Source organism: Gallus gallus, chromosome 2, assembly GCF_016699485.2.
Source record: "Gallus gallus isolate bGalGal1 chromosome 2, bGalGal1.mat.broiler.GRCg7b, whole genome shotgun sequence".
NCBI lineage: Eukaryota > Metazoa > Chordata > Aves > Galliformes > Phasianidae > Gallus > Gallus gallus.
In genome coordinates, this window is record NC_052533.1 from 41143670 (window position 1) to 41169418 (window position 25749).

At 43.8% G+C, this 25749-nt stretch overlaps 1 protein-coding gene across 5 annotated transcripts; it reads left to right on the forward strand.

Moving 5' to 3' along the window:
- Positions 1-75: 75 nt before the first annotated feature.
- NOD1 (nucleotide binding oligomerization domain containing 1) lies at positions 76-25733 on the forward strand. Of its 5 annotated transcripts, XM_046923314.1 has the most exons (14): positions 76-137; positions 1433-1522; positions 3206-3268; positions 5451-5789; positions 7623-7797; positions 9017-10820; positions 12921-13004; positions 14112-14195; positions 15760-15843; positions 17967-18050; positions 20307-20390; positions 21429-21512; positions 22748-22831; positions 24153-25733. In XM_046923314.1, exons 4-14 carry the CDS (start codon positions 5574-5576, stop codon positions 24223-24225), a joined length of 2856 nt encoding a protein of 951 aa, XP_046779270.1. In that variant the 5' UTR covers positions 76-137; positions 1433-1522; positions 3206-3268; positions 5451-5573; the 3' UTR covers positions 24226-25733.
- The last annotated feature ends 16 nt before the right edge of the window (positions 25734-25749 follow it).

Here is a 25749-nt window from a genome sequence, read left to right on the forward strand (position 1 = left end):
CTTCGGCCACGGCACCGTGGGGAGGAGTTGATTCCCGCTGGGGAGGAGAGACTGCGTGTGGGGCGGGAGCTCTTTTCCCGCGGGCCGGGGCGGGGACAGCGCTCCTCTGCTCCTCCTCCCGTCCGTCCTGCGCTGCGGTGAGTGCCGGGGAAGGGCCGGGGCGGGCGAAGGGGTCGGGTGCTGAGTCCTGATGTGAGGGGTGGGCGGCGGGAAGGGGTCATCCGGCTGCGGCCGGAGCCCGAGCCCGGGGGTTTAAGGGCAGAAAACAAAGTTTCTGCCTCTTGTGCTGTCACGCTGGAGGCTACGGGATGGAAGGGGAGGGGCTGCCGCCCGGGTCCCCCGTGAACTGGTGCCCCAAGTGCAAAGCCGCGGAGCGTTCCGTGCTGCTGCGGCAGGGGCCGCTGACGGCGATGTAATGCGCCTGGGGAAGGAAGGGGCTGTGAGCCCTCGCGTGAGGGCACGCGGCAGGACGGGCGGGGTGAAGGCATCGCTCGGCACGCCTGGCCTTGTCCTTCAGAGAGGGATACAGACGTTAAATGCCGTTTACTTGTTGTAAACTTGATGGAGGATCCATCTGCGTGCACTGACTCGCACAGGAGTCACTGAGGCCTCGGTGCTTCCCTCGGTTAGTGCAAAAATCAGGTGGATGTGAGAAGTGGGAGCTGCCTGCCTCATTCACGGCGCTGTGTGGTGGCTGTGGAGCGGCAGGGCGGGAGGGGATCTTCTTTATCGTTTCCTTTTAGTAAGATCTTGTAATAAATGCTATTGCTACCAGTAAACCGGAGCATTCCTCGCTACCAGAGGACTCTCAGAACTGGCAGTTGAACAAGCGTGGCAGTTTTGTTAGAAGGAAAGCAAGTGATGTTAGTGAAAAGAGGATATGAGAAGGGCAAGGCCGGGAAGGCTGTAACTGTGTGCATGCTTGCACAATGCTGAGATTTTTAAACAAAGGGAAGTCAGCAGAAGCACTGGATAGAAGTGCTGATACCTTCACTCAGAAGCTATCAGCACTGCTGCTGCTCGTTGACATGGATTACATAAAACCTTGCTGTAAGCACTGATACTGTGACAAATGTCATTTCACTTTTTCATTTCCCTCCTTATTCCAGGCCCGATACCCATCTTGCTTCCTCTTTGTTATTCTCAGTTTTGCAGGCTTACGATAAGCATCCCTTGCCAGTCTTGCTATTGCTTTTGACGTCCCTTCTATCCCCACTGACTCTTCATTCAGAGGCCAGGGCTGCCCTCTGTCTTCTCTTTGCCTTTGCAATGGATGGGTGAGCGCTCTGCTTTCCGGTTCTTTCTAGTTCCTGATAGTTTTCTGTTCTCTTCACTGGACTGAAGCTGCTGTCCCCAAAGAGGCTAAATGAGTTTCCTTTACAGCATCATTGGCAGCCTCAAGTAAACCATTAGTTTTTCCTTTCCCCCTCAGAAAGTAGTCCATTCTATTCCCAGACGAGAAGCTTTTCCCCAGTTGTGCCTGTCCCCTTGTCTCTCCATGCCAGACCCCTACTTTGCCCAGGTATGATTGCTCTTGCCTCTCTCTGTTACTCCTTCAGTGTTCTGCTGATTTAGGGACTTCACATAGTTGGCAATTATTTCCATTTCTCCCTGTGTGTGTACCCTTTGTACAAACCTCACTGCTAACGTTCAGCTGTAACTGCTAGAACAGCCGATCTCTCTTCACTGTATCTTAGTGATGTCTTAATTGGACTGTAAGAAGCTTGGGGTGGCTTTCAGGAAATTATTTAATTCATTAGCCCTTTCAGAAATGGAATGGCTGCTAAATGAGGCAGTGGTTCTCAACAGTGTCAGTGTTAAGGCTTTTTTTTAATGTCAGGGCACTTTAGTGTACTAATGTATGTCTTGGTCTTTTCTACCAGCATCCCCTTGACTGATGCACTGGAATTGAATCCAGCAACTGGAGTGCCCAAGACAAGAGAGGGAACTCCATGGTCTAGCGAGTGATTGCTTCCAACACCCTTTTCTAAGCCACATAAGTGTTTGCCCTTAAGCATACCCTAGCACTGTACATCTAATAGATCCTTGTAATAGGAGAGTTGGTGCATTGTAACCCTGTCATCTATCACTCCAACATGCCACACTGTGGAAGCTGGGACTCTTGCCAGAAAGAGAGATGATGGACTTGCAGATAAATTTGGTACCTCGTAACGTCTATGCACTGGTCTCCCGTTTCCAGTCAATTTAAGCTAGCCATACAGAATTGTATACGTCAAAATCCTACAGGTTTTTGGTGTTTTTTTTTTTTTTTTTTTCTTTTCTGAAAGAATAAGCACATTTCTCCCACTGGTGCGGACTTTTAGGTGCTGTTGGACCTGGAACTGCTATGGTAGGAAATTTTTGTGTTGGCTTTAGTCTAGGTAGATCCTGAAGTTTCTTCATGAAGCCGATACATTCTGTTACAAGCATGCACGTACCTGCCTTGCTGTTAACTGTACACGTCGGGAACTGGTTTTGTTCCAGTACCACTTAGGTGTTCATCTGCCATGATGTTTTCTTAGTCTATAGATAGTGAAGGTTTTCCATTTTTCTTATGAAAAGAGATCAGTGAAAAATACTGTTTTCTCCGATACTAAGTGTTTTTCTTCTTCCAGCTCTGCCTTCACTGTTCTGTGTTTTCTGTTCTTTCTCCATTTTTCCCCTGGTGCTTGGCCTCACTTCCCAACAGCAATCAGATTCTCTGCTGACACAGACTTAGTCAAATGGGAGGCAGGCTTATTTGAGACCGTCTGTTCTTTCCATATTTTGCTTGTTCTTATCTTTTTGCTGTATTTTTGTATTTTTTTCCGTGTCTTCTTTTTAGATGGACCTGAAAGAGTAAAGAAACTATTTCTATTTATTTTGTACTTTTGACAGTACCTTGGTTCATTATTATGGGTTCCTGGATATTTGCCTTGGTTGTCACAAACTGAAAAGAAAGAATGTGGTCCTAGAACAACCAAAGGAAGCGGGAGGTGTTGGGTAGAGGCAGTACAGGAAAGGGTTAATGTTTCTATTGCCTGTGTATTTAAGGTGACTATCTCTTTAAAAGCTTACGAAAGCCTTAGAGTGAATGATGTTTTCAGCATTGTTCGGTCTTCATCATAGTGTTCATATAAGAAATGAGTTTTCTTAAACAAAGAGACATGCCATCGTGGCTTCTAGGAAGCCGAGTGACTCAGAAATCAACCACTTCATCTGGCAGGTCATGTGGATGGTGCAATGAAAGCCTAGTGTGTCTGGGGAGCTGCAGGCACTCACTCATATGGTAAGAAAGTCAGATCACTTGCTTCCATTCCCTTTGGCTCAAAGAATTTTGCTGTTTTTGAGATGACTGTGTCCCAAAATAGTTGCACTGGGGATTTACCCGGTCTCTGCCCTTGTGAGGCTCATTTGTGCAGAGCAGCAGCCATAAGATGCAACCTACTGGCCTCTTGAAATCACAGGAGCTAGGCTACATGGTTCTCAGTATACACAGGCAGTATCACTAAAATGCAGCAGGAGTATAAACCGTGTCTGTCTCCAGCATCAAGGAGAAGCTGCACTGATGCAGAATGCAGTTTCTTGTATGGAAAATGCGTAGAGATGAGGTTGTTCCAGGAGCAGCTCACCTGGAATAATCTGCAAGCTGGAAGGCCTCAGTTATGCCCTGTCAGGGGAGAGCTGGAAGGAAGTTTGCTGGCATTGTCTTGGTAAATAGGGAAAGTATAAAGCTCCAGAGCTGGCATCTCTACAGAATTGTTGAAGGAGTTCTCTTTCTTTCTTTTTTTTTTTTAATACACCTATAATCAGAGTCTAAAAATGTTCTTCCAACTATCCCTTGCTGAGACCTGCTGAGGCAACAGTACTTTTTGCCCTGTTACCATAGGATGCCAGCAGTTCGTGTTAATCATGCAGGTTCTTGCAAAAAGTTGTCTTTTTACATTGGAAATGGTATGTACAAGGCTCATGCCTAAATAGCATCTACATGAATTATTGTTGAATTGCAATTACGACATCATGACTTCTTTGTGGCTAGATTAACTGGAAAACAATTGGAAAAAAACCCTTTAGTAATACGAGAGTAGTCTTGTTGTTCTTGATTCCTACTTCTATACCTTGTAAAGAAGAATGGAAGCCATCCAAAGTGCTCCCAAAGAACTGGTATGGAGCACGAAGGCACAAACAGGGTATGTATTTGAAGGCAAGGAGAGAGCAGGCATGCTAATGAACACTATTTCTACACAAAATTTCTACAGAACTGGGAAGGTTTCCTGAGCACGTGGCTGTTGGGGTGAGCAGTCGAAGTGTGTCTCCAGGTACACGTACATAGATAGGTATTGGGCAGTCAAGTGTAAGTGTTTGTGCAGGTTTCAAACTGGTAGCTTCATTACAAGCTGTGCTGCGTGCGATCTCTTCCCTGTATGCTTGTGGAGGTGGCTTGGAGCCCAGCGTGAATTAGGCTGCCAACCTCCAGACACAGCTCATGGTATACAGAAGAGTTTGCAAAGTCAGCAACTCCGTGCTGTTCAGGCTCCAGTAGAGGTACAGACTTTTTGTGTGAATCACTAGAGGTGAGCTCTTATATATTTAAAATCATTGATTTCAGAACTTTCTATAGCATTGTTATTGTTCAGATCCAGAAAGACTGTATTTTTGGCTTAATGGTTACTCGTTGGAATTTGATAAGCTTAAACAGATCGATGCAGTGGCATTTTCCCCATTTTACACACTGTCTGAATGAAGAGTTTGAAGAGGTAGGAGGTGCTCTGTGCCCCTAAGTGGTGTATTGGTTCTTAAGGTGACAGCAGCATTTTCACAGTGGGCATCACCTTGCTCTTGGCTTCCTTAACAGAAACATCTGACCTGTGGTATTCTCTCAGCCTCAGTTCTGCCTCTCAAGTCTGCCCTGATCCAAATCATTTTGTATTAGCAAAACTGTCATGTGTTAGCTCAGATTCAGTTGACAAGGCCTCACTTCTGCGGACGTGTATCTTATTGGCAAAATTCCACACAGAAACTTCTACTGTAACGAAAAGCAAAATGAATTGCTACTAGGGATTAATTCTTCCTCCACAAGTAATTGCTATGAAATAATACAATTTTATTCCACTTATCTTATTGTCCAGATATGTTAGGACAGATGCCCTGCTTTGTCTACTGAGACAGGAGATGCTATTTTCAATTATGTACCAAGGACAGGCAGTTAATAAGGCCCGTGGAAGCGTTGTTAGAGGCAAGCTGCAGTGTTTATATTACAGGAGAGACTGTCTGCAGTTGATCATTTTTTTTCCCCGAATGGAACAAATGAATGGAATTACCTGAGGAGGATAGAATTTTTTCTTTTTTTACTTTTAATTAAGTCGGTAATGGTATTTCACAGAGGTTGGAAGTACTCTTAAATGGCCAATGGGGGATGTATCTGCAGAGGATAATGTTTAAATGGTGATTCTGTACAATTAATTTTACAGGCTCACCAGCACAGAAGACAGAGTGCCTGTTTCCTTCAAGTTAACCCCAGGCTGACTCTTCACTGCAGACAGATAGTTTGCTAAAGATGATGCTGGGCAGAGCAGCTTCTTGCTGGCTCAGCTATGGAAGGCCACCTTTGTGCTAACTTGAAGACTTCTGTGGAAAAACCTCTGACAACAAGTCCTCCATCCTGCATTGCTTTGCTGAAGGTATACCGAGAGCTTCTGGTCAGTAAAATCCGACACACCCAGTGTTTGATTGACAACTTGATTAACAACGAGTACTTCTCCACTGAAGACGCAGAGATTGTTGTCCAGTTTCCAACTCAAGCAGATAAGGTATTATTTTTATTTCGTTAACCAGCTTAAACTTTTTGATATTTTCAATTTACTGTTAGATTTTATGGGCTTAATGTCTTTCCCAGTCTTTATTATTTTGGACAATCACCACCCTATTCCTTCTGGACAAGTGTCTCCAGAAGCACAGCCAGCGCTGCTTAGAAGCCCGTTGGCAGCTGCAAAAATGAACAGGCTGATAATTGATGTTCTGCTCCCTGAGCTGCAGCTTTGCCCTCTGATAAGGAGCTGACCACCATGGCTGTTGGGCTGTGACTTTGATGCTCACAAGCCTTTGTTATCATGCAGAGTATTACAAGGAGAATCTACTTCAGGATGCCAAGGGACAGATCAGCCTACTTTAGAGGAGAAGATGAAAATTAAGTATTATTTTAGAAGTTTATCATTGTGTGTTGTCTGTGTGCGTACTTTCCCTTCTCTTTACAGTCCTATGTACATTATAAATGTTTGTTTGTAAAACTGATTCAGCCTGGCACATTTGGGTTTGTAAATCATCTCTGGGTATCAGTAGTAAACATTTTTTCCTGTTCCTTAGACAGGAGAAAATTATCAGATGTACACAATTGCTCTTTGCATCATGACTTAAAACAAGCTCCTCATTTATCTCCCTGACCAGTCATGCAGCTTCAGAATAGTGCCACAATTAGAGCCAGACAAATCATAAGAGAATCAGAGACCTTGGACTTCACAAACAGTGCAGATTTTCATAAAATAATCATTCTTCCCAGCAAGTCAAAATGGTTATACAGTGCTCACTTTCTACAGGCTCAAAGCTGAATAAATGCACACTGTACGATCATCTCCATTTCTTTTTGGTCAGCATAATATAAATGATTGTTGTAACAAGGCTGGAGGGGGCTGTGCATCAGGAGCCTGAGCAGAAACAGAGAGCAGGCCACAATCATAAGTGAAGAGGACTCTGTGGGAGTTTCTCTGAAAACTGCCTTTTAGAGCATAAATATTTGTCCAAAATACAGTGCTTTTGCTGTGTGCTATGTACCTCACAAGAGACCATAGTCTCAGCAAATCCTTTCTCTGCTTTGGAACTGAATTATTGATTCATTCTCAGCAAGAATAGGATCCAGACATTCAAAAGGGGCCCCTTAAAGCTCTGTCCCAGGGAGGGTTCTGCACTGAGGTTGCTACGTACTGCTTGCGCAGAGATCAACCTCTGATATGATTTTAAAGATAACTCTTGGCCTTGAACTGCTCCAGCCTCTGTCTGACAGCCATTAGTTTTAGTAATAGCTGCAGGCAACAAGTACATTGTACAGAGGGATAGATAGCCCATTGCTGTGTTAGAAGAAAGAACTGTGGGCTTTTTGATCTGCATTAAGATCTAGAGACAAATTCTGCCTACCCCACTATGGATCTCACTGGATCCAGCGGTAAATCTAAATGTGACTGGCATAACTACAAACCAGAGGAATGAATTAAGGGCACTGAGAAATCCCTTCTTTCTTTTTCATTTTAACCAGACTGGGATTTAAAATATAGTCTGCCAGACTGAGCTAATCCTTTAGATTCCTTTTTCAGGAGCAGTATTTGTCCACACTGGTTTTGGTTTGCGTTATGATTTAACTACAAGTTCAGACCTTAACCTGCAGAGCCGTCTTTCTTGCAACATCCAAATACAAACAGAAAACGAGTTTTGTGATGATTAAAATTCAGAACTAGATTTTGAATTCATTTTTTTGAAGCACCAGTTTTGATTTTGTGTTTTGTTTCAGTCCAGAAGGGATCCTAAGCAGCCTGTCAGCTTAACTGTGGAAAAAGTGCTATGCCTCAATGTTCTTTCTTGTGCTGTTTCTTCAGGTTCGCAAAATTCTAGACTTGGTTCAAAGCAAGGGAGAAGAAGTTTCAGAATATTTCATCTGTGTCCTGCAGAAAGTCACTGATGCTTACTATGAACTTCAGCCTTGGCTGGATGAAATAGGTTACCAGCCTTCGGAGAATATTTGTAGTAAACCTGTCGTGAATACAGATCCAGGTAAGATCACACATCTGTATCACTTTCTGTAGGACTTCCACTGTTGGGGAGGTTCTAACCAGGTGACATGAGAGTAAATGAGTCTAGGCAGGCACAGCCTGAGAAAATAAATGCACACATACTGTGTTTGCTAGCAGAGCTAGCCAAATAATTAGAGGACACACTGTATAACACAACAGTCATGTTGATATAGTGTCCTGTTTTGCTAAAGTCAAGCTCTTTTTGCATTTGTTTGTAGATATATAGCATAATGGCATATTTACCTTGTGCCAGCTGTAGTATTTTCTTGGCTTCTGTTACAGTTTATTAGCAACACTGTCACGTTTTGGCAATGGAATAGCCAGTATTTCATGCTGAGGGCAGTCGACCAAGGAGCCAGGCTGCCCGGAGTGGCTGTGAGGTCTCTCTCCTTGCAGGTTTTCAAGACCCAACTAGACAGAGCCCTGAATAACCTTATCTGATCTCACAGGTGGTGCTGTTCTGAGCAGAAGGTTGGACTTGAGACATCTCAAGGTCCCTTCCAACCTGAATTATTTTATGGTCTTAAATAATGGCTTTTTGTATAAGTCAGAGTTAAAGTGTGGGAGGAATACGTGTTTTCCTTGTGAGAGGTCTTTCATACTGTATAAATACAAGAAGTGCTTTGCCCCCATCAGAGGTAAAGTTTCTGTAGTAATAAAAATACAAGTCAACATTGCCCAGTAATTGGGACTTTCATTTTCTGTGTCAGTTTAGAAAATCATTTGGGGTTCCTGCTTTCTAAAGCACATGCTTTCTATTTGCAATAATAAAAAATACCAAACAAATTAGGAAAGAATGGCCACCTACCTGAATCACGGTAGAATATAGATAGAGTGAAACAGCAGATTCCAAAACTAACCTGTGACCCAAAACCCCTGCTTTTGCAGAGAGTCCAGCAATCTCTAACAAAGCTTCGGGGGCTTGACTTTGAGCCTCATCTGAAAGATAGAAGCCTCTTAATGCAGTGCAGTGTCTTTGAGTCAGTATTGGATTTCAGGAAATGGTGACTCACATGCTAAGCATCTGAATTTTCCATCATTATGGCAGCCTGAATGCATAGAAGTCATCTGCCAAAAACTGATTTTGTGTAAGAATTGCTTTAACTTGATATCCCTCAGAGTTCCCACAGAGGTAGGCTATCATATGCAACAGGCTTTTTAATAGTAGTTATTTTAATAATAGTTCACTGCCTTTTTAGTTAGCAGGTATTGCCAAAAACTCAGATATGAACTGGGACGGGACTCCAAATTCGTTCTGTCATATGCACAGAGGGAAGAGATGCTGCTTGAAGAAATCTACTCTAACAGTATTATGGAGATGGTCAATTTTACCAATGAAAGCCTGGGTGAAGTGTGTCAATTACAAGCCCTTTTTGATGATGCAGTTGGGGTAATAAATGAAGATGGAGAGACTATTTATGTCTTTGGCGATGCAGGAATTGGAAAATCTATCTTGCTGCAAAAGATACAAAGTCTTTGGGCCAAAAAACAGTTGGATATAGGGGCCAAGTTTTTCTTCCATTTCCGATGTAGAATGTTTAGCTGTTTTAAGGAAGATGAAGCCGTATGTTTGAAAGACTTACTCTTCAGATACAATTGCTACCCAGATCAGGACCCCACAGAGGTGTTCCATCACATCTTGCAATTCCCTCATACGGTTCTTTTCACATTTGATGGCTTTGATGAGATCTATTCCAACTTTGATCTCAGTAGTGTTCCTGAGATGTGTTCACCCGATGAACCCATGCACCCTCTGGTGCTGCTGGTAAGCCTTCTCAGAGGAAAGCTTCTTAAGGGATCCAAGAAAATTCTTACAGCACGGACAGGAACTGAGATCCAAAGAAATATCATTAGAAAGAAAGTGTTGCTTCGTGGTTTCTCCAACAGTAACCTAAAGGAATACACTGCCATGTTTTTTAAAGATGTGGGACAGCGAACACTGGTACTGAACCAGCTGGAAGCTAACCCCAACCTCTGTAGTTTGTGTTCAGTGCCTTTATTTTGTTGGATTATTTTTAAATGTTATGAACATTTCCATTCCATGTTTGACAGCCATGAGCTTCCAGACTGTTCTGTTACACTGACAGATGTATTTTTGCTCATGATTGAGGTCCATCTAAACCGGTCTCTGAAAACAAGTTTGCTGAAGAACAACACCAGGAGCCAAGCAGAGGTGTTCAGATCAAGAAAGGAAACTCTTCTAGCTTTGGGTAAAATTGCATACAGAGGGATGGGGAACTCTATCTTTATCTTTGAGCAAGAGGAGGTCTCATCAGCGAACATCTCTGAAGAAGATTTGCAGTTGGGTTTTCTCAGGACAGTTAAAGGTTATAGTCGCTGTGACAACCAGTCTACTTATGAGTTCTTGCACTTAACCCTTCAGTCTTTTTTCACCGCTTTGTTCCTAGTTATTGAAGAGAGAGTGGGGAATAAGGAGTTACTTCAGTTTTTCAACGAATGCTCTTCTGCTGAGGCTGCCCAACGTACTTGCTTTCGTGTTCCTTGGTTGAAGAAACCACTCACAGGGGAGGATCCTTTCCGAAACAACGAACACTTCCATTTTACCAACCTTTTTCTTTGTGGCCTGCTTTCCAGATCCAAGGAGAAGCTCTTCAAACATTTAGTTTCGCCTGCAGTCATTAGAAAGAAGAGAAAGACACTCATCACATACCTTGGGGAGAGCATGAAATCCCATCTGAAGGGTGTCACTCGGTCCAGGCTTCCAATGTACAATCAGGTGCAGGTTCAGCCAAACTTTGTTTGGATGCTGAGGTGTCTTTATGAGACTCAAAGTGAGAAAGTGGGAAAGCTGGCTGCGAAACGCATGCATGCCAATTACATCAAGCTTACATACTGCAATGCCTACTCTGCTGACTGCAGTGCTATTTCCTTTGTCGTGCATCACTTTCAAAAGCACTTGGCTCTGGATTTGGATAACAACAACATCAATGACTACGGAGTGAAACAGCTGCTACCGTGTTTTAGCAAGCTTGCAGTGATCAGGTAGGAGTCTGTGCAAGCAGATTGTTTCTTATCCTTGGTTTCTTCCACAAACAGTTAGGCTAGGGAATCTATCATGAAAGTGGAGAAACATGAGGATTCTCATTGCTGCTAGAAATTAAAAGTGCAGTTGGCCTTGAAAGTAGAAACCAAACACTCAAAATAGCCCCAGGCAGCTTGATTTGAATTAGAGGTTTGACTGTCCTCAACTCTGCCACTCTCAGGTCTTTTGGAATATTTGTTCGGGCAGGAGCAGGAGGAGGAGCAAGTGCATTTGAAACCCAAAAAAAACAGGAGTAGTTAAGTCTGTAGGTTTAGTTAGCTGTATCACAAAGAGGTTTTTTTTTTTCCTCAGAAGAGGATTTTTATAAGAGGAGGTGCTTAAGGGAAACAAAAGAAAACAGAAGAGCTTCATCCATTATCTAAAGATTGCCTGAGCCTATCTCTGCCCTAGGACATGCAGGGTATGAACAATCTATCATATGCCAAGTAACAAGTTATACCTGACAGGTGCTATGAATTTCTTGCTTTAACATCCTGCTCAGATGTGTGGTTTTCACAGAATGAAGCCAACATGTACTTATGTTATGAAAGAATATAGACAAAGTGTTAGTTGCCTTATTTCTAAGAGGTGATTTGGAGGGGAGACATGAGCTGGTGTAAGCAGGGCAAAGAAACTCCACCTATAGCATCACAGGCCAGTGTTCCACCTCTAATCTTTTGAGGTTGTGCCATGTAGAGATGCTTTATTTCTCCAAGTGCACATGCAAAAAAACAAAACAAAACAAACAAAAAAAAAACACCAGAAATTTCAAGTATTCATTTTTTGAAACTCCAACCTCAAGTGATTTATTTTATACATGGGTTTATTACTCCTGATTGGCCTCGCTCTGCCTTTTTTTCCTGTACAGGCCTTCTAGGACTAAATCAAAGCAAATGGTTTCCCAGCTTGGTTGTAAATCAACTGACCACCCAAAAGAAAGCAATAGGAAACTTGTATAAAAAAGGCTCAAGTCTTCAAAACAAAATGGAGAAGAGCAGTATTTTGTTTTTTTTGTCTGTATCACATGATGGTGCCGTGAGCAGTGTGAGCTTAACACCACCTTCAGCACCAAACCGGACTGCTGGGAGGCTTTTTTGTGTTTGTGGCTCTTCTGACGTTATGACTTATCCTGTCCTCTTAATGACTTTTTATGGTCATTGAAATGAGATGTTTCTAACAGCTTTGCTATCTATTTCAAAGAACCAGGCTGCTCCAATCTGTAGAAATGGCATCTTGATTTCTCCCTTGTGCGAGTGCATTTCAAAGTGACCAAGGTACTACCAGGAAGAGCCTGGGATTCTGCTGGTGATAGGAGCTCTCAGCAATGAGTGTTCAGCTTCAGCATTTATGGACAAACCAAAGCAGGTCTAAATCACTGGGACTGTTTTCCTGAGAAAGTGTGGTTTTTCAGAATTGGAATGTTTCCCAGGAAACTGTCCATTCAGCCAAGGTGAAAAAGCTTCAGGAGTGTAGGGAAAAACTGTGAAAAGAAGTGTTTTTATTCAGTGAACGACAGACATTGATTTGTTTTGTGTCTAATTGGGACAATAAATCAGAAACATCCAGCACACCCATGGGACTGGCAGTTCCATTTCCTGGCCAGAGGTTTTCACAGCCTTTATTAATTGGATCCTGATTATGTTGTGCCTTTCAAGATGCCTGGCTTTCAGTAGGTACCCAGAGAAGGCTGGAAAGGTGGTCTGGAAAGCTTGCTTTTGCTTGGGTGTCAGGTGGAATTTCTGCAATCACAGTACGCACAGGAGGAAGATGAGGTGTTTGTCTCTGGTTTCTGATTCTCTGCATTTTATTGTTTCCAGTCCTATGGACAGCTTCCAGAACATTGCCTTGGTGATTTGAGGCTTTTTGTTTCCTTTTGTTTTTGAAGTGAACCATGTAATACTGAGTTCACATTTCCCTTAATTGCTTTTAATATGTAGTGCAAGAACCTATTGAAATCTCAGAGGGAAATGCGTAGACCTCCAGTCATTCATTGACTCATGGGTGATAAACACATGTAGTCTGTATTGACTCAAACTCTCTTTTCTCTCCCCTCGTTCCAGGCTCAGTGTAAATCAGATCACAGATCATGGAGCAAGGATATTGTATGAAGAACTCTCCAAGTACCAAATTGTGTCTTACTTGGGGTACGTACCAGCTGGGAGTGAAGCACTACATACTACTACTGGAAAATAAAACTGTAGTGCTGTCACAGCATAAATGAAACCAAAGTTACCTCCTCATTTGCTGAACATGAGCAGGCAGCATTTTGTGTCAGACATGATTCAGCTCCTGTGCTGTAACAGCTCACCAGGAAAAGGACCAAAAACTTAGTCTCCCATTGCAGTGCCTCGAGTGATGGCCTCCCACTCAAGTCAAGCCCTTCTGTAACACTGCATGGACTGCTGTCAGGTTGATCTGTGTGGGCATGCTAGCTTTATACTTGAGGGCTTCTGCTAGCTCTGTGTGTGTGTGTGTGTGCGTGTGCACACATATGGACATACGAATAGCTGGCTTTATAGCCAGAGCCTCCTGCTTTCTCAGTTGCAAACTGATTTATTTCTACTACGCAAAGCAGATAGGGCTTGGTAGAAGGGAGGACAAGAAACATGCTGCTTTAGATGTCATGTTTATGGTTCCCTTTTACTGTAGCCATGTCTTTTAACATAGAAAGTAGCAAATTTTTAAAACTATTATTTTTTAATCAAGCTAACGTTGGTAGGTGTGTTAGTGCTGGCTTCCCACTTTTGGTTAAGAGGCTACATAAAAATGACTTTTTGAAAAGTGATCACGAGTACCAACAATTCCCTCCTTCTTCCTGTGCCCTTCTGTAAGTTCATCTGCACAGATATCTGATCTTCAGGAATATTTGTAAGGGGATTTTGTGGCTTTTAAAAAACCAAACACATGTTCTTCTGGTGTGCTGCTGTGCTTTTTTTTTTCCCTTCTGATTTATTCAATATTATTTCTGTACTGACACAGGAATAAAGGGAAGATTTGTTTGCTTGAGAGGACCATGTAATTAAAAAGCTTATATATAAATATTTTTCACTGTTAAGTCTGTTCTCGTATTTTATATCTAGCCCTTCACAATATTAGCTGTATATCAAAATAGAGGTACAAGCAATTGTGTATGTGTACAGAACCATACAAAAAAGATGGATGCTGTCTGTGCATTATAAATCACTCAGGTTATAAATATAAAAGTGATAGCAGAAGTAACCTATTTTTACCAATGTGATTTTTTCTTTAAGCTTATACAACAATCAGATCACTGACATTGGAGCCAAATATGTTGCAAAACTTATTGAAGAGTGTTCAAGCCTTGAATATGTTAAGTAAGTTGGTTTTTTTGTTTTGTTTTATACTTCTACAATATCATAATTAAGATAAAGCAACTTGAAAAGAGAGGAAGAGTAAAGAAAAATGACACACACAAAAAAAAATCTGTTTCAAATAGAATATAAGAAATTGATTGTATTTACATTTTTTTTTTTATAAATCATTTTTATATGTCAACAGGGGAAACTCTTCCATAGTCTTTACTAAAGATTGCACTGCACTATCAGTAGTAGTAGACACCAGACCTTTTCTTAAGTCCAGTCTGATTACCTGAATGAGGCTTAAGTGGTGCATGAACCTTACTGGCCTTTGCCATGAATGAATTTGCTTGCATTTAGTATCAGACTTCTCGGTATCTAGCCTTTTATGGGCTATGGCAGTCATGCTCTGTCAGTGTCATTACTTCAGGTCTGGAATAGCCCAGATTCACTTGAGAAGTTGTTTCCTTTAAGTCCTGGAACCTCTCCAGATATGTATTTGGCCATACCCAACAGTGACTTAACAAAAAGGTAGATCATTAACTGACGGTTTAGTTGCGACCACAGCAGAACATAGAGGTAACTACAGCAATAGCAACTGCTGATGTGAATGTAGCAACCAGCAGCCAGGGATTGTTGGGTTCTAGGCGTTATTCTACCCCGAACTTGCTCTGAAACCCCACACTAGCCACATAATTCCTGCTTGAAATATTTGCAGAATTTTGAAACCCAAGAGCACTCTGGCTCTGCCACTGCTTTGACAGGGCGCTGCCTTAATTTAATCTTCTAACTTTCACCAGCAAAAAAATGCTTGTTGGAAGACAGTTTCTGTCAGGCTTCCTAGTGAGCTCAGAGATGGTTTTGAGATAGAGTGCATATTTGTGTGCCTGCAGTCAGTCAGACAAACCAGACAGAAGTTTTAATTTAAGCAAATGTAGCAGCTTGAGGGGTTTTTGGTTTGGGTTTTTTACAGTAATATATATGCAATTGAGACTTACCTTTCTCTTGAACTCCAGCCACTTGATATTCCCACGCAGGCCAAAAAATGGAAAGATTCTATAGAGCACCAGCCACTAGCCAGTGCTGCACTGATCTATGCCAGTGCCTGTAGCCAATGCTCAGAACAAAAAGACTTGAAATTATTAGTCTGTGCTCATCAGCTGCAGTCTGCTCTCGACCTGCACTACCAAGAAATGTTCTGTTCCCCATGGCATCATAAAATGTGCTGCATGTAATTCATGTACTTTGCAGCAACAGCTGGTATTATGAGCTATATTAAAAGCTAGGCAGGGAGCCTTGCCTCCAGGATCAGTTCCTAGGGCTTATTTCTGACGTACTTAGCACCAAAATCAAGACTTTGCAGTAATATGTCCAACTTGGAGGACCAATGTACAAAATATGTTTTCTTTTAATTGAAGGCCAAATGCCTGTGGTATTTTTTTACTCTAGGTTAATCTTTGATAACTGTAACTAGCATCCAGAGTTAATTAGCCTTAAGTACCTGTATTGTTTCATGAGCTGGTGTTCTAATAGCTGTACTGTTGTAAGTGGTTTACCTCATCAACTCATGTATTTTATGCAGGATAGGAGCAAACAAAATAACTAGCGAAGGAGGGAAGTGCCTTGCCCAGGCCATTCAGAAGAGCACAACGATGTTTGAAATCGGGTAAGTTCAGTGCTAAGGAGAAGAGCTCAGGGCTTGGTCTTGGCAAGACGTCTGTGAATTCCTTGGGCTTTCTTCCATCATTCTTACCTTCCTCCTCCCATTCCTTCCCCCACAGTGGCAGCAGAACAAACTGGTGCAGTAGCACGACTACATTTTCTGCTCAGGGCAAGCAGGTGCTGCTTTATGGTTCCTCTTGTTCATGCAGTGGTTTTCTTCCTGTTCTGATGGAACCTTAAAGAGAGACAAACTAACAAGAAGGCAGAAGATAAAGATAGCTGCATCCCTTAACTGCATAGTAGCTGTTGTAAAGATACTTAGTCATTTTTAAGGGTCTGAGTGGTTTTATGACTGTTGGCAATATACATATGCAGTGTCAAGGTTAAGACTATTGAATGTTCCCCATCAAGCCCTGATAAATTTGTGAGCTGTGAGAATATAAAGGAATTCCACACCATCCTTCTGTCCTAAACTGGAGAGCTTGCTATTGCTGGAGTGTGGTCATAATGAAAACATTTAGTCCATGCCCTCTTTCTTGGGATTGATGCTCGATGTGGGAGTTTGACTTGTTCCCTCTGGCAAATCCCATTTTCTCTTTCCATTCTGCAGGAGAGCATTCTTCTTAGAATGTAATACTGATTGGCCATCATCACAGTAATGCTTAAATAAGAAAATCAGGTTTGAACAATCAGATTTTGGCCTTTATTTTTGTTGTTCTAAAGGATTCCACAAATACAATCAACAGCGCACACACTTCTGTTGTCATACAGATGGCTCTGCTGTGCCGTTATGCTTGCTGTAATTTGGTGAAGGACTTCTGTTTTCTCCTTTGGAGGAAATAATCCCTCCAAATGGATTTATGATATCCTGGGTAGTTGTGTTTAAACAGGTCCTTTCAGCATTTTTATAACAAACTGCATTTGATCTGAAGGACAGGGAAATTCTTGGGAACTTACTGGAAGTAGATGTATTTAGTAGATACCACAAAGCTCAATGGGTTTTAAGAGGTGCCAACTAATTACCCATCAAGCTGAGTATGGCTCTGAGCCGTCAAGACAAGAGCTCTGTAAAAATAAATAAATAAATACACTTCAGCAGAGTTTTTCAAACCTCAGAATACATGGTGAACTGACACAGAATTTGTCCAGATACTGCGATTAAATGTTGATCCAATCTCTGCAGCTTCTACCACGTTTCCTTCTTTTAGTGCTTTGTGTTATTGGGTTGCTTTGCTGTTAGAAATACTGTTCCTCAGAAATGCATAGAAGAGACCAGGGTCATACAGTGCCTGGGAGATTTTGATCCCTCCGTGGTCAGCCAGTGAGAGAGGAGATATCACTGGGTGTAACGCTGAATTATAACCTTTTTACTAGACTGTTCTGAAGGAGATGGTCAGCTCATTGAACAGTTGACCTCAGGAAGTCACCTGTTTGGGTATGGGTCCCTGTGCAGCTGTGCTTCTGGAGGTCATATCATAGAACCACAAGCAGGTTGGATTGGACAGGAACCTTAGAGTTCGTCTGTTTCCAACTCCCTGTGGTGGGCAGGGCTGCTACCCACCTGATCAGGTTGCCCAGGGCTCCATCCATCCTGGCTTTGAATGCCTCCTGGAGTGGGGCATCCACAGCTTCTCTTGGCAGCTGTGCCAGGGCCTCACCACCTTCTGAGTAAATCACCTCCTAACATCTAATCTAAATCTCCTCTTTTCTAGTTTAAAACCATTCCCTCTTTTCCAATCACTATCAGACCATGTAAAATGTCCCTGTAGAGGAGTATGAGATTCCTTTATCCCAGAAGGGTACAGGGCAACAGAAAGTTTACCCATCGCAGCAAGATAATGCCAAAAGCATTCAGGCTGCAGCAAGCTGGTTGTTTCCTAGAGCTGCTCCTGTGCCACAGCAGTGGCAGTGGCCTTCAGCTACTGGTGAGTCAGAGAGGTGGATGGTGCAGTGTGCAGGGAGCGGAACAGGCCTGGCTCAGTGAGATGGTACATGCCAGGCTTCTTGCAGCTCTCAGAGGCTGGGGAGTAATGTTGGGGGGTGAATGGGGGTGACAAAAAGAAAATGCAGTGCTGAGGAGCAGAGGAGCAATGCATCTGATATCTCCTGGTTTCCTTTCTTCACTAGGATGTGGGGCAATCAGGTTGGAGACGAAGGTGCAAAGGCATTTGCAGATGCTCTGAGGAACCACCCCAGGTTGACAAACGTGAGGTAAAACAGCAGCTGAACTCGCCATGGAGCTGCCTTTCCCAGTGCTTTGTGAAGCAGTGGCTCTTTGGACCAAGTGTTAGCTTGGGCCACCATCTGGTGCCATGGTCATTGTTCTGTAATGGGCTCCTGTTGCAAGCAAGAGGCCAGGTTGTTTGAACTGAAAAGCCCTGTGCAGCCATAAAGCAAGTTAAAAATGTTGCAAGGCTGGCATCCCTTCCCTCTGTCTGCACCTCCTTTCCTCATGCTGTAGAGGTACTGGCAGTTGTGAAGACACCTGGTCACTGAGTGCCATTCTGGGCTGGAAGCATTAGCAGAGGCGATGCAGAAGCTGGTGCAGAACCAGGCTCCACAGAACTCAGTGTTAACAGCTGCTGTGGTGAAGATACAGCAGTTTTTACCAAAGTGACTTGGGATGCACTGTTTGGATAAAGATTAGGACATAGAATCACAGGATCATTAAGGACAGAAAAGCCCTCTAAGATCCCTAGTCCAGCGACCAACCCCCCCTATCCATGCCCACTGACCACGTCCCTCAGTGCCACATCCACACGGTTCTTCAACACCTTTGGGGACGGTGACTGCACCACCTCCCTGGGCAGCCTGTGCCAGTGCATTACTTTCTCTGAGAAGAAATTTTTCCTAATATCCAACCTTAACAGAGTAATGAGATGTAGTTCTCACTGGAGTTCAGTAATTACTCTCTAAGTAGCCCTCTGGAGGCCTTAAGGTGGGTGAAGTTGGCAGCACAGCATGGGGTGCAACCAGCAGTATACACCCAGCACCTTCCCTGCTAGGATTACAGATCCTGACTAGGGATTTATAGGTGTGGATTGTGGCTGCTGCTGCTGCTGTGGAGTTCCTCCGTACAGCTGGAGCTGTGGGATTGTTCTCTCCCAGTTGCCCCCGGCCTCCACGTGAGGGAGGAGGGGAGGCTCCTGGCTTTCCCCACTAGGTGGCACATGGCACTGGTTTCTGCAGCAGTACCGGGCTCAGGGATCTTCCAGGGCTGCCATTTCAGAGCCAGGGATTTCAGGGCTGGTGTCTTGTCCTCCTTTCAGTGAGCGTACAGCCAGGCTTAAAAAATTAAAAGCTGAACAGGTGCAGTGACCTAGATACATTTAAACTTAAAAGCTATCAGAAGTGGCCATCTTCCCCTAATTGCAGAAGCCGTTCAGCTGTAGCAGACTTGAAAGAAAACAGTTTGAATCTCAATCAAAGCTGTGTTGCATCTGCGATTCTCAGACAAATGCGCTGATGAATGTGCTTGCAAAAATAAGGAGGAGCAGCCGCAGGCCGGAGCCAGGTTTTGCTGGCACCTGTGCAAGGTGCATCTTCTGCCCTGCAGTGTGCTTGCACTGGGGTTCACTTCTGGTTTCCAGTGGATAATCCTGGTTCATTATTTGAATGCACAGACAGTACCAGATAACTGTGGTAGCTTTATGCAAAGGTGAAGGGAAGTTGGGCCCCGAAACAACGTTTTACTTCTGTGTATTTGCCATACTTAGGCTGAGAATATATGGTTTCAGCTGAATTTAGGGATACTAACACATATGCTGGCCCTTAATTCGTGCCATTGCTCCAATTCGTCCCCTTTCTGTGTCTTTTTTGAGGCCATGCACTATTTTCAGGCTCTGACCTGTCTTCTAAGGATGGAAATGCTTTTTGAACTCTCAAAGCATGAAGCATGAGTTTAACTGGGCGATTTTGCCAACGTCTATTCAAAGAATGAAGGACAGACTAAGAAATGTTTGTGGTTTGTAATGGAAAGCATGCATTTACAGGCTTCTCTCTCCCTGCACAACAGAAGGGATTGTGTTTGGAAGGGGAATGGGGCATTTAAGTGTCTGAACACCTCACTTAAAGGAAGAAGTGCCTGCTTTGTAGTGGGAATTGGGATGACAAATGTGTGCAAACCTATGTACTGCAAAGCACCACTCTCTCCTCGCTAAGAGCCACAACTTTCAAAATCACAGCTGCAGCTCTGCTGTCAGTCCCAAAAGTCAGTTTGCTTTCACTGACAGCTGACCTTATGCTCTGTGGGACAGACCTGCATCAGGCCACAGCCCGTGAACTGGTCTCACGTGTAAAAGTGGGAAGGGCTCACTCATTTGCAAAGTAAGTGAGCCTTTGAAACAGCTACATTCAGAGCTGGAAAACTGAGACATGGATCATCCAAGATTGCCATTAGTATTTGGTAGCAAGAAGGCCAAGCAATGCTGGCTGCTTCTTAAACCTTTGTGTCTGTTTACTTCACAGTCTCGCATTCAATGGCATCACGACAGAGGGGGGAAAAAGCATTGCTGAAGCTTTGCAGCACAACGACTCCGTGAAGATATTCTGGTAATCAGTGGTGTGGTCTGCTTCTCCTTCTCTTCCTTCTCCAGAGCAAGCTGCAGCCTAATTTTACTGCTTCCTCCTTTCCCTCATGCCAGCTCTGCGCTTTCACTTCCAGCACACTGTAAGATCACAGAATCATGAAGATCAGAATGGACCTCTGGTGATCATCTAGGTATATCCTTTGATGAGCAGTAGATTAGCTTTCCTGCTTGTAGGAGCACTGGTACACTTTTGTTTCCATGGGAAGCTGGGTCTGTAGTGTGACTCCTTACATTTCTGTGGGTTGTGGTATGGTGGTATAGCATACCCCCTGTTAACACTGAACATGCTTAGGTGAGGCCAGGCCCAGCTTCACCGCTCTCCTGCCATGACAGAGGAGCTGAGGATAGCTTGCATTCCTTAGTGCTGTTCACTGACCTCTGACAGGGTCCTGTTCAGCATTTTGAGTATTCTTCCTGTGACAGTGGAAGCAGTGTACATGAGGGGTTCTGTATGTCTGTATGTAACTTTAGGAAGATTGGTTGGGTTTTGACTGACGGGAGCAGAAGTCTCTCAGTGTCTCTGCAGACCGCTGCCTGAAAGCAATCATTTAATCCATTTGGTTTTGTTGTGCCCAATAGTGAGTTGGAGCTTCTCAGCTCCCCTTGTCCCTACTTGCAGTTCTGGTTCATGCTTATTTCTGCTCCCTCCATCTTGCTTTCCCCATCACTCACAGATTGTGTATCTCTTTAGTTCTCCCTCTGCCTTTCCATCTTTTTCCAGTGCAGTTCATGCAGCTTTCAGTTACTTTAACATTGTGAGAAAACTACATTAGATAGATCAGTGCTCCGAGAAATTAAGAGCTGACATTCTTGTTGCCTTTTCTACTCCAGGGCTTCTCTTTAGCGTGTCTATGTGTCCAGACTTCAGAGGTTGCTCAGGGCAGAAACAGCACACACACTCCACTTTGGCTTTCTAAAATGAAGTCACCGATGAGCTGGAAAAACAGGAAACTGAAAAATAATGATAGCATCTTAAGTCAACGTTTTCTCTCCCACCTAGGCTGACAAAAAATGAGCTGGATGATGAGGCAGCAATGAGTTTTGCAGAGATGCTGAAGATCAACAAGAAACTGGTGCATTTATGGTAAGTTACATTCCACAGAGGCACAGTCTCTTTGGCAGTAACCGCATTAAAGCTTCACCTTCCAAGTCTATGTAGGTCACAGTACGCTCTCTGTGCATGGTCTGGATGCAGCTGACTGGTTGTAGACAGCTTTAATGGAAAGTTAATAAAGCTGCTGTCTAGTGTTTTGAACCTGCTTTCTTACAGGGAAAACTTTAAGCTGGCCGTGTGTCCTGGTAACTTTTGAACTGCACAGCTGCCTTTGTTTATCTGTGGCAGCTCATTACTGGCCTCCAACGTAAATTTCAGAAAAATACTAGCAGATATCCAGCATAGAGTAATGTTCTTTTGATTTCTACTATTCGTCATCGTATTGTGAAAGTAGCAAGCTCCATTGGTATCCTTCAGCCAAGAACCTACACAGAACGCTTATGTGGCTGTTTGCCCGATGCTTTCTTCTGTGGCACTTTCACTGACACAGGACACTTAGCCGTGAGACACAGATCTCTGGGAAAGCAGAGATTCCTGTTTCTAGCAATCACAGGGATACTTGTTAAACTTCTGGGAAACCACAGCGCTGGCAGCCCTAATCCAGAGGTTCACAATAATTTGCCTGTGAATGGGGTTGGGCAGATGTGGGCTGTGAAACAAACAGCCATCCATTCATCCCAAGTGATTGAGAGAACATAATAAACAGAGTCCTTTTACAAGCTTGTACAAAACCTTTGCTAAGCACACGTTAGCATTCCCTGTGTTAATTGTAGTCCGTGCCCTTAGGAAAGTACTGACTGTCAGAGGGGCAGGGTACTTGTGGTCTCTTGGAAAAGCAGCAGAAGTTCTGGTGCCCATCACCCTGCAAATAAAAGGGGAGATGGGAAGAGCTTGATTTCTTCATGCGCAGCTGCACATGCACTTCGCTGGGCAGTCTGTCTGTCTCAGAGAGCCCCAGCATTGCAATCTCATACCAGCAGTAAAGAGTTCTCAGCAGAAATGTGTCAGCAATGTCAGCTCGGTATCTCCAGAATGCAGCCGCATGCAAGCTTAGAAGGAAACCATTGATACTCTGAGCTCTGCTTCTGAAAGTGCATCTGTAGGCATCTGACAAGCACTGTGTACCCTCCTCAGAGATGGAAATCACAACTGTCTTCCTGTTGCAAACTGACAGCTTTGCTCCTTGACATCAAGCTGAGCTCAGGCCGTGCGTGTGCTACAAAATAGTTCGCGTGCTGGGCTGATATAAAGTGCTTTCTTTTTAGGCTTATCCAGAATCAAATTACAGCCAAAGGAGTGAAGTACCTCAGTGAAGCTCTCAAGGAGAACACAGCCATTAAAGAAGTCTGGTAAAGATCCCCTCCTTAAAGGCTCGCTTTTTAAACCTTCTTTCCCTTTAAAACACGTGGCATTAACCTTCTAGCCTAAAAAACCCAAAGAAACACAGAGCAAGTTTCTGTAGGGCAGTGGCTGCGGTTCCAGCAAGTTTCAAAGAGGTAAAAAGCCTCTGTCACTGGAACACTTCCCTGTGTGTTCTGGTATCAGGGAGCTGTGTTAGTTCACGTCTGTCTGCACCGCCGGCTTGCAGAAGGTGTGTTTCTGCAGAACTGGGCCCATAGCTGTAGACAGGTTTTGCTTTCTGTGATTTATTTTCAAACTTCTTAACACGTTCGTGCCTCGAAGGAGCTCAATCCCACCGAGCGGGAGCTGGCTACATTTAATTAGCATTACTAGTTTGGTTCATATTATTTGCGCTTGGATTTTCTTCGGGCGGTGCTCCAAGCACACGAGAAGTGCTAAGCTCTGAGGAGATTAACTTTTTTGTGAGATGTGCTTGTTTTAGATTAGGCAGGCATCAGGCAGTCATGCATGTGCATTGCAGGGCACGGTGCCAAGCGCCACATTCCTTCCCTCACCTCCAGGAGCTCAGGAGTCAATAGAGCGGCGCTGGTTTTAGCACTGCTGCTTCCGTATTATTGAACGTGAGATTTATTTTTTAAAGTACGTATTTGTTTTAATGAAAGGACACTGAATTCCTGCTCAGAAAGACAGTGACTCACTCTATCTGACAGAGGGCTCCCCAGGGATGTGGAAGAAGCTTCTTTCAAAGGCCGCTGCCAGCTGCCAAAGAGGCTGCAATACCCACCTGAGAAATTCTGAGTTTTCAAACCAAAGCCTGTCTCTTGGTTCTTGCTTGGCTTTTCAGGCATGCTTTCTAACCCTCATCATTTCATAAATTCTGTGGTCTAATAGCATTTCTGGGAGCTGCACGTTTCAGGCTACTTATCTTCAGGGGCGTAAACATCAATCTGGCCAGATGTGAAAGTTTTGCCGTAAGTCACCTCACATTAATTATGTCCAAGTACTTAAGAGCTTTCTTCCTTTGTTGTCATGGAAGACTCAAAAGGCTGCAAAGACAATGTAAACTTCTGTCAGCCATATGCTGCTTTTCACAGCAGTGCCGTCGCCATTTAGCCCCAGGCAGCACCATGTTCCTGCACCCCTGTTGCTTACGGCCCTGACTTCTCCAAGTGAGCTCACAGAAATCAGCCCATCATCCTGTCCTGCCCCATCCATCGTCTCTGCTTCAAACCTTGGAAAAACAGAGGACGGGTAGCAGCCACAGCCTCCCTTTCACATCCCTTTTATCTCCCTCCCTCTCTCCAATAGTTTGAATGGGAACCTGATAAGTCAAGAAGAAGCCAAAGCTTTTGAAAGTGAAGAACGGATTATTTGCTTCTGAGCGAAGACTTCCCCATTTGGACAAGCTTTGTGTTACAGAAACTGCCACACTCGGACTGCAGTGTTACAGAGGCATACAGAGGCAGTGCTCCTGGCACTGCCTGCTATCCCTAATCCTTTTGGTGAGTGGGAAATTGCCTTGATAAATAATTCATGTCTGTGCAGTGCTTTGAAGATGGAATGCTAAGTGTTAACAGAACAAATCCAGGGGCAGGTGTGTGCATTTTGACAACTGAGCTCAGATTTGTTCTATATAACACTGTAAATAATCTCTAACTTATTTATATACATAAATACACACACACATATATGCAAGAAGAGCTGCAAGATGCACAGGCTCCGAGAGCACACAGTACTACTTGCCTCGTAAATGAAAATGATAGTCTGAATGGAAACATAGACTGCCTCGGAAAGGCTGCAGCGTACCAATGCTTTCAGCATGAATCCTCCTGTGCCTAGAAATTAGACCCTCATTTTCCCACTGACTGACAGCAGTTGTAGGCACTGCGTTTTTTTGGAGAAACGGATACATGAGGCTCCAATTACTTTCCATAATCTTTTTTCCATATTGAAGCCAATACGTTTTCTTTTAGACAAGCAGAAAACCTCGCTGCCATTGCTGTAAAATCATAATACAGGCAGTAAAACACTCCTGCCTAACATTTCCTGAGGGCTGCACAGAAACTGCCACCCCCTGTTCTCACACTGTTTGTTCTGGGGAGAGGGTCTGGAGATGCATGTGACAAGTTAATGAGCGGGCTGTGCGCTGCCCTGGCTCGTGGCCTAGACGTGGTGCTGGTGGTAGTACACCCGTGTTAAGTTGCCTGGCTTCACGGGGAGAAAGGACGACTGAAAACCAATGGCGTCAGATGGAAATCTCTTCTCCCAGCAACACGTGCACACAGAGATTTGCTTGGAAAGCTTCTATCTGACCCTCGAACTATTGGGAAGCGCAAGGCAAGGGGCATATAGCAATAAGAAGACCAGCAAGAAAACGTTATCCCCCTCCAAAATAATTAGTGCTTAGGGAGTGCAACTTTAGGAACCTCAAAAGAAAGCAGTTTAAAGAGAAGCAGGCTGTTTGGTTTTTCAGGTTTTTTTTTTCCTGATTCCCTTCATAAAGGGAATCTCAGATTCAATCCCGATGCGTGTGAAGAACCAAAAAATGGAGCAGCACTGTCCATCCTCTGTCCTTCTCCCATGTTGTCACCCCCAAGAACTTTACAGAACAATAATGCTGCTGCTGCTGTCCACACAGAACATTGGTGGGCTACAAGAAGAACCTCCCATCGAAGTGCCAAACCCTATTTCCCAAATCTGTTGCAAAGACAAACACAAAAGGGTTTCTCCTTTTCCTGCCTGGAAGCAGACCTTTACCAACCCTCAGTTCTGCCCGCACTCTCCAGCTCCCTAACATATAAAATACTCACTGCTTTTCACAAAATGAACAGTTGAAAAAAAATTCTACCTATATCTATCTGTATAAATATATAAATATACATACGAAAACCAGTGTAGCAGTCAT